The 8,773-nt window shown below is 47.4% G+C and overlaps 1 protein-coding gene across 8 annotated transcripts; it reads right to left on the bottom strand.

Moving 5' to 3' along the window:
• Positions 1-1,817: 1,817 nt before the first annotated feature.
• On the bottom strand, positions 1,818-8,136 carry LOC136520979 (uncharacterized). Of its 8 annotated transcripts, XM_066514712.1 has the most exons (11): positions 5,447-8,136; positions 5,264-5,372; positions 4,376-5,181; positions 4,180-4,271; positions 3,877-4,104; positions 3,595-3,796; positions 3,319-3,522; positions 3,071-3,244; positions 2,610-2,990; positions 2,323-2,523; positions 1,818-2,047 (listed from the first exon to the last, which is right to left on the bottom strand). In XM_066514712.1, the coding sequence occupies exons 1-3, from the start codon at positions 5,779-5,781 to the stop codon at positions 4,384-4,386; spliced, it is 1,242 nt and encodes a 413-aa protein (XP_066370809.1). In that variant the 5' UTR covers positions 5,782-8,136; the 3' UTR covers positions 1,818-2,047; positions 2,323-2,523; positions 2,610-2,990; positions 3,071-3,244; positions 3,319-3,522; positions 3,595-3,796; positions 3,877-4,104; positions 4,180-4,271; positions 4,376-4,383. The 8 variants fall into 8 exon arrangements, with proteins under 8 accessions (XP_066370809.1, XP_066370792.1, XP_066370800.1 ...); XM_066514695.1 differs by having other exon boundaries at positions 3,877-4,271; XM_066514703.1 differs by having other exon boundaries at positions 3,613-3,796; positions 3,877-4,271.
• Positions 8,137-8,773: the final 637 nt, after the last annotated feature.

Below are 8,773 nucleotides of genomic sequence, written 5' to 3'. Positions count from 1 at the left end.
ACGCTCGCGAGCCGAAGAGCTATGTAAGAAGAGGAACATCTGCCAAGACTATATCTATCTACTTGTAGATTTTTGAGATAAGCAAAACTGAAATACTAAAGGTAGATGGCCGGCAGCCACAGGTGCCCAGCTGCATTGCTGGCAGTAGCTTCGGTTTAGTGCTGCAAGGCTTAGTCGCAAAATTCAGTGTTGTATATAATTGCTTATGTTCTGTGATCTGCGCTTCTATGGTTCTTGGTCTGCCCCTTGCACCGCTAAGAATTAGCTAGAGCGCGCTTTGCAATTGTAACAAATCCCCTTCCCTCTTAATGAAACACTTACGTCCCGGCTCATGTTCGTGAAAAAAGTTAAAACTTTTTAGATGATGGAACACTCACAAGAAACTAAACGCGAAACTCAAAAACCAAATCGCATGAGTTTGACGTGATTGATCCTGAGATCCAGCACAGACAAACTGCGGCCATTATTTGCATCCTTCAACTCGCAGTTATCAGTCGAGGCTATGGATGAAGGTCCAACCTTATATGTTCAAGCCCTCCATAAATTTTTGGTGTATATATTTTCTTTGTTAAAAATATCCACCTAGATACTCCTAGGTTTATAATTTTGATTTAATATACCATTAGTCCATAATTTTCTCTCTATGAGCCTGCTATCGGCTGTACTGGCTGCAACTTATTTGCGGCTACAGCTGGAGCAGCCAGTTAGCAGCAGCTACAGTACATGCAGACACATTCGGTTCAATAAGCCACAGCCCAATAAGCCTATTCAGTTCAAGCGAGCAAGCCGTATATCATTTAGGTTTATGAACTCTGAAAACGTATTTTTGGGTCACTAAACTTGTCCAAGGTACACCATGGGTCTATATTGCCCGTGTGAACAGTGGCAGACTGGCAGTTGATGTGGCGTTATGATGTTGATGACACTGACCTATGGAATCCACATGTCATCTAGATCGTGTTTCTCTTCTCTCATCTTCTCTCATCCATTGCTTTCTCTGTATAGCTTTGGGTGACACTTGGCGGATGCTCTCTAGTTGTGACCACGATTTTAGGGATGAAGGTCCAATACATATGGTGGTAAATGGCATGTTTCAACTATTGCATGGATGACATGTGGACCTAAGTACCACATAAAGATAAGTTTATGGACCACAGTTGTATTTAACTCTATAATTTTTTAAAGTAAAGATGAAGAATAGACATGACACATGGAAATTTTGATGTTGACTCAAAATAGAAAAAACTTCAAAAAAATAGAAAACAGACTTTTTATATGCCTCCAACATCTAATTTTCGGAGCACCACTACCGGAGGCGGGCTCTTTGCCGAGTGCATGTTGCACTCGGCAAAGGCAGCTTTGCACTCGGCAAAGCCTTTGCCGAGTGCAACACTCGGCAAAGAGCCTCCGTCGAATCCCCTTCCGGTAAAGGCTGCTTTGCCGAGTGCCAAATTTCGGGCACTCGGCAAAGGCTTTGCCGAGTGCCGTACGGGCACTCGGCAAAGATTTAACGCCGTCGGCCGACGGCCGACGCCGTCTAATTTTTTTTTAAAAAAAACTCTTTGCCGAGTGCCACAGCTCTGGCACTCGACAAAGAAATCTTTTTTTTAAACCTCTTTGCCGAGTGCCACAGCACCGGCACTCGACAAAGGGTGTTTTTTTATTATTTTTTTTTTATTTTCTTTGCCGAGTGCAATGGTCATTGCACTCGGCAAAGCCACCTCTAAATTTCTTTTTTTTTTTTTTTTGCTTTTTCATTTAAACAACAATGCATATATATATAATAGAAACCACAATTCAACAGCAATAAATTACAAACCACATTTATATATTACAAACGACCAAATTTGTCGGAAATCCACAATTTATTACAAACCACAAGTTCATAGTCCACAAGTTCACAAGTTCCATACATAGAAACTACTCCGCAAGCGGCTCACGGCGACTGCACCCTAGCGTGCGATCCCGGCGATGGTCCGGGTGCGGATGGCCCGACTTGCGATGCCGGCGACCCTCCGACCTGGTTCGACGCCGCCCCCGATGTCCGCTGCACAAAAAAGAAGATATTGCACGTGAGTGACAAGATAAAAATGTAAGTAGTTTAAAGAAAAGTTGAAAATTTCGGCAGCACCTCCCCTGCACGGGGACGTTTCCAAAACCTGCAAGAAAAACGTCGGCACGAAGGCCGACAACCACATTTCTGGCACGAAGGCCGACACATCAACTAACCCAGCACGAAGGCCCACACATCAACAAATCCGGCACGAAGGCCATCTCTAGGTTTGACACTAAGCATGAGCACAGAAAGTAAAACATACTCACCGGAGTAGACTGTGGTGGTGGTTGTGGTGCAAGCAGGTGTAGTGGGATCTGCCAACCTTGTTCCTCCCCAAGTTGTTGCACGAACCTGAGCAAACCTTCTTGCTGGGCCTCAACAGCTTGTAGCCTCTAACGCTCGGCCTCCCGCTCGGCCCGCTCAGCTTCCTGGGCCTCCTGCTGGGCCCAAAGTTGCTGCAGCTCGGCCTGCAACATTTGACCCCAATATTTCAATATTGCAGAGCTAAGGAACGTAAAAGTCAAAGAACGACGAATGAAACTAGAATACTTACCTAGAGTGCCACCACCGTTGTCGGTCGTTGGCTTATGGGCACGCTAGAGCTCGTGCTCGCTGCTCGGAGGCGGTTCAGAGGAGGAGTAGAGCCCGTGGTGAGGACGTCGTCGCCAAGCCAGAACCGCCCATTCTTCTTGCCTTCCCCCACCCGCATCATGATCTCAGGATCAAGGTGCTCCTCGGTCCTCGGATCGTAGGCCGGCCCGTGGACTGACCTTGCCGCCTCCGTGTAAGAAGTGAGGCGGGTGTGGATGCTGGAGTTGGTGTATGCCTCTGGGCCTGCATCCGGGTTGTACTCGATGTTGGACCTTGCCGGGCCCATGTGGGCCAGAGCATACGCCGTGAGTTGGCCAATTGGCTGGCCACCGTGCGCCGCCAACTGCGAGAAAGACAACAACATGTGGTTAGAAATTATGCAGAATTGAGCGTGGCTAGATTAGACAAATGGTGCAGACTTACATATGTCTTTGCATACTTGCTAAGGCTGGCGCTGCCCTGATGGTGAGGGGCACCTGGCATCAGCGCTCGCTGGTCACTTTTCTCCTGGTGCTCCTTCTGCCAGTCCACGTCCAGCCATTTGTCCACTATAGCAGCCCAGCAATCGGGGTGGGTGGCGCACCAGCTTGGAATCACCTACAAGCCATCAGAAGATCAAATTAGGCATAGTTAATCTCAAAATAAATCAACAGGAGATGTTTTCTATTTACCTGTAGGTACTGCTCCCTTGTCAGAATCTTTGTCTATCTCCTCGCCTGTGTTTTGTTGATTCTTCTCTTACGGTAGGTGGCGTTGTAGTCAACGTGCGCCTGGAGGCGGGCCTCGTAATACAAGTCCGAGACACGCCTTTTACAGGAAGCGTAAGCCACCTGATACGCCCTTGCCTCCTAGCCCGGCTGGCATCTGAAGAAGTCCTGCATAAAGACACGAGGTATCCATTATTTTATTTGAAGAATGTCCAATGAATGCAATGAATTGAGGCTTACCCACAACTCCAAAATCACCTGATCCGCCAAGTTTCTGTGCAGAGCATCGGTGGCGACGAGGGCGTAGTGGTCGAACGAGGGTACCTCTGGGTCCTCATCCTCTGACGTCCACACCAGGCTAGGGAAGTGTTCCCTACATAGAAGTCCTAGGATCCCATTGACATTGCGAGCCGGGACCCCCTCCTCCATAAGCATCCAGTTCCTGCACAAGTGATCCCATTGACATTAGCTCTTATTATGATTTTTCAACATATCAAATGAAGAACATATGAAGTTACTTACTTATCCCCCTCGGGTGCAATCAGTGGGCGACATTCGGGTGCAATCAGTCGCTTCGGGAGCTGGCTGGGACCTCGCAAGTAGGGTTTCAAGGCTGAAGAGGAAGTCGAAGCCCCTCCCCCCTCCTCGGACATGTGCGGAACCCCCTCCTCAGACACGTGTGGAACGATGTTGTCGTACATCTATGGACCCGCATCCTCGCCCACCATGGGCAGAGGGACGTCGTCATCCCTAGAAGTGCACGAGGAGCCAAGGTCGTGGTCAGTTGACGGCTCTCGCCTGGGCCTGCCCCTCGACCTCCTCTACCTCTCTAACATCTCCGCCTCCATGTCCTCAGCCGGTGGCGTGTCCCTCGGTCTCGAGTAAGTCGACTGACACCTCCTAGTGGGCCCCATGACCTGCAATTAAAAAGAATAAACCAGTATTAGTACAGATAAACGAGAAGTACTTAGCAAGGGATGCAAAATAAAGAAAATGTAATTACAAAATAACATAGTATTACATGTATTTCTAATATTCTTCATGATCGGGATTATCTGGACGATAGGTATCGTCATCACTATCAAGAGCCTCCAAATCATCAACAGCCTCATCCTCATCGTTATCATTGTCAAGTACAAGTCCGTCAAGCATTTTCAAGTCTCTCGGATCATGCACCTCATCTGTAGCTTCCTCGTCAACAACCCATTCCTCATCTACTTCCATTTCAATCTCTCTGGTTAAGTCTATCTCAAGCATCCCTGGTAGCCCCTCGTCTTGTTGATAGAACTCCCCGTCATGCGTGGGTGGGTTCAAGTTGTAATCATCATCGTTTGGGGGAGGACATTTACCATGTGGTGATACCTTATGCACAATATACCAACCCTGAAGACGTGGGTCGGTTTTGCAAGCATATGGACAATAATAAACTTGCCTGGCTTGTTGAGCCACAATATAGACATCATCTCCTAGATAGAAGGAATCATGTCTAGTTTCGACTATCCCAAATTTAGGAGACTTTTTCGATACTGCAGGATCAAACCACTGGCATTTGAATATGACTGGCTTAGGTGCTTTTTCACCATGGAATTCGAGCTCGTATATTTCTTCAACTGTGCCATAATAGTCCTCCTGCTCCTCGCCGGGCGTAACTACTCTGGGCGTAAGTACTCCGGTATTGGTGGTCCTTGGATTGGGCTGACTCTTCTCGTAGCTTGTTGTGTGAAAGTGATATCCATTCACGTCATAAGCGTTAAATGATGAGACCTTATAGTCAAAGCCTCTGGCCACTTGTCGTAATTCGACACTTATAGACAAATCACTTTGGCACTGCAAGCTCAAGCCGGAGAGAAATGAAATTAGGCAACTAGGAACGCCAAAATTGAAATGACCTAAGTTGGTCAGAAGGTACCTTTCTTTGGAACCATGTAATGAAATCAGGCCAACCATGTTGAAGAAGGGTCTCTCGTTCATGGTCAGAAGGTGGCCCTGAAAGATGCCAGTATTGATCAAAAAATTCCCTGCACCGACAAGCAACAAGGTTGTTGGATGCAGAAAATTTATGAAGTATGTAACAAGTTCATTGAGAACTTACCCCTGATACTTGTTGACTTTGTCAAGGTTAGTCAACACGTAGAGCATGATCTTGCACCACTCTTCATTGGTCACCCTCTTTTTGGCCGCTCCACTTGATCTCCCGCGTTGCCCTTTGAATAGGCTGTGGGTTGATTCATTTTTGTCCTCGTTGTAACGAGGGGGTGGGTTATGCATGCTAGGAAGCTTCTCACTATAGTACAATGTTGTGAAGTTTGACACCTCCTCACGAATGAATGACTCTGCTATGGAAGCCTCAATCTGTCCTTTGTTTCCACATTTCTGACGAACAGTCTTTAGACATCTCTCGATTGGATAGCACCAACGGTTCTGCATGGGCCCCCCATTTGTACCTCGTTCAGGAGGTGTAAAATCAAATGCTGCATCGATAAGAAAAAGCCAGGTGGAAAGATCTTCTCCAACTTACAGAGCAACTCGGGTGCCATTTTTTCCAACTCCTCAACCACTTTCAGAGATATCTCCTTGGCACAAAGCTGGCAGAAGAAAAAGCTCAGCTCTGCCAGCACCTTCCAGACATGCTCAGGGACGTAGCCTCAAACCATCGATGGAAGAAGCCGCTCAATCCATTTGTGGAAGTCATGACTCTTCATCCTTAAGACTCGGCCAGTATCTGGGTTTGCTCCCCTCCTTAGATTCGCTGCAAAACCATCAGGGAAACTTAACGTCTGCATCCATTGTATCACTTCCGTCCTGTGCTTCTTTTCCAAGACATAATCGGCCTTAGGCCTTTTCCATGGTTTGCCGTCTCTTGGAGGCAGCATCTGCAGCTTTGGTCTGTCGCATAGTGTTGCCATGTCTACTCTAGCCTTAGGGTTGTCCTTTGTCTTGTCAGAAATGTCCATGAGTGTTGCCCAAAGTGCTTCGGTGACATTCTTCTCAGTGTGCATTACATCTATGTTATGTGGAAGGAGAAGGTCATTAAAATAGGGAAGCCTCTCCAATCCCGACTTATGAGTCCACATATGTTCCACACCATAGCCCACAAAGCGATCTTTGTTTGGATTAACATTCTTTCTTTTACCCTTCTTTGGATTATCTTTCTGCGCCGGGAGCATGAGAGCATCTATCTGAGCATGAACTTGGGCACTAGTCATCTTCTGAGGTGCAGGGTCGATCACCGTGACACCTTTTGTGAAGTTCTTGGTGTCTCCTCTGAATGCATGGTCAAGAGGGAGGAACTATCGATGCTTGTCGAACGACGAGAACTTCCCACCCTTCTTCAACCAAATGAACTATAGAGCTGCCTTGCATACCGGGCATGGAAACTTCCCGTGGACACACCAGCCGGTGATTATCCCATATGCCAGGAAGTCATGCATGGAGTACTGGTACCAAACATACATTCTAAAGTTCTTCTTTGTAGCTCGGTCGTAAGTCCATACGCCTTCATTCCAAGCCTTAATCAATTCATCATAAATAGGCTGCATGTACACACCCATTTTGTTTCCCGGGTGTCCAGGAATTATCAACGTCAAGAATATGTTTTGCCGTTGAAGTAGGGCCCGGGGGGGAGATTGAGGGGAATAGCGAACACGGGCCAACAAGTGTATGGGGCCGATATCATTTCATAAGGATTGAACCCATCCATTGCTAGCGCAACACGTACATTATAGGCCTCTTCATCTTTGCCACGATGGTTGCCATTAAAGCTTTTCCATGCTTCACCATCTGCTGGATGTACCATCTTGTCAGGATTGTATCGAACACCATTCTTGTGCCATGTCATCTGTTTTGCGGACTCCTTGGACATGAATAGCCGTTGGAGCCTCGGTATGATTGGAAGGTGTCTTAGGACTTTCATGGGGATGTCCTCATTCTGCTCCTTCTTTCCATCACCTTTGTCTACCTCCACATACCTAGAGGATTTACACTTTGGACAGTACTTTGCATCCTTGTGTTCTTCCCTAAATAGGACGCACCCCTTCGGACAACAATGTATCTGCTCATACGGCATCTTCAGTGCCTGAAGGAGTCTCGTTGACTCGTACAAGCTGCTCGGCAGATGATGACCCTCCGGAAGCAGCCCCCCAATAATTGCCATCATAGCATCGAAGCAGGCTTGAGTCATGTTGTGCTGGGACTTCAACCCTAGTAGGCGGCCAATGGCATCCAGTTGAGAAACCGTTGTCTTCTCATGTAGGACCTTCTGTGCCGAATCCAACATGGCAAAGAACGCCTTAGCGCTTGGCTCTGGCTCCTCCTCCTCATCCTCCTGCTCGTCCTCCGTAGGCCTTTCAGCAAACGTCGCATCCTCATAGTCACCTAACCATCCTGGTACCCCGCCATCACCGTCAAATGCCTCCAAGCGTCGTCTCACGGCCTCCTCTCTAGGACGATAGGCTTCACCATGGGACACCCACCGGGTATAGTTTGGCATAAATCCATACTTGCAAAAATGCTGCACCTTGACTTCCCTTGTTTTTCTTTTCTTGTTTTCACATTGGCTGCAGGGACAGAACGTGTCTCTCGCTTCCTTAGCTGCCTTAAATACATGGTCCAAGAATTTCTCGGTCTTATCCATCCATTCACGGGTGATTTGAGCCTGACTTGGGCGTCCCATGTACATCCACTCACGGTTATCCATCCTCTAGCATATACACATAACGGAGTAATATAACCATCAGTTGCATCTGCATGGCGTGCCTACTGTCTAATAGGTGAGGATAGGTCCTAATCCCACCCGCAGATGCGTAGATGAGGTTAGTTTCCATGCTCTACCCCGATCCGAGACAGAATTTCGGCAGCACCTCCCCGCTGTTCTCCCGATACACGTCCTGGAAGAGAGAGTATGTATCCGGAGAACAACAGTGAGGTGGTGCTGAAACTCCATCTCGGATCCAAGCAGAACATGGAAACTAACCCATCTACGCATCCGCGGGCTGTCCAAAAAACATGGACAATCCGAAACAGATACGGTCATAGATATGCAGAGATCCGTATACCTCCAACCGTATCTATTTCGGACGGGAGACGCCTAACTGGGCTACACTGATCTACATACTACAACGGTAAGGAACAGAGATCAATTATACCTAGGGTGGCGGTGGAGACAGGCTAGCGGCGTAGTGGCGAGTCGGTGCAGTGGCGAGTCGGCGCTGTGGAGATAGCTGGGTTTTAGGCATCCGACATCGCAACTTGCTCAAAACCTTCTTAATTTTTTACCATAGATTCTACATGCGATAACACAATGCTCCAACAAGTTTCGTCATTTTTGGACTTCGTTCGGATTTTATATAATTTAAATACACTTTTCCAGCAGGTACCTCGTCATGTTACGTCAACAAGATGCTCGAAATTTCATGTGAGT

The sequence above is a fragment of the Miscanthus floridulus genome, chromosome 2, assembly GCF_019320115.1.
Source record: "Miscanthus floridulus cultivar M001 chromosome 2, ASM1932011v1, whole genome shotgun sequence".
NCBI classification, from domain to species: Eukaryota; Viridiplantae; Streptophyta; class Magnoliopsida; order Poales; family Poaceae; genus Miscanthus; species Miscanthus floridulus.
The sequence above is the reverse complement of the archived record's forward strand: the minus strand, read 5'-3'. Positions and strand labels throughout refer to the sequence as shown.

What these genes read in the sequence shown, in the direction of transcription:
- LOC136520979 (XM_066514695.1), bottom strand. Translation starts at nt 5,781, where the DNA reads ATGCAGAACCGTTGGTGCTATCCAATCGAGAGATGTCTAAAGACTGTT. An exon ending in AAAGTCAACAAGTATCAGGG is followed by an intron (nt 5,373 to 5,446) that starts GTAAGTTCTCAA and finishes TTGTCGGTGCAG; the next exon opens with GGAATTTTTTGATCAATACT. An exon ending in TTACATGGTTCCAAAGAAAG is followed by an intron (nt 5,182 to 5,263) that starts GTACCTTCTGAC and finishes TTGAGCTTGCAG; the next exon opens with TGCCAAAGTGATTTGTCTAT.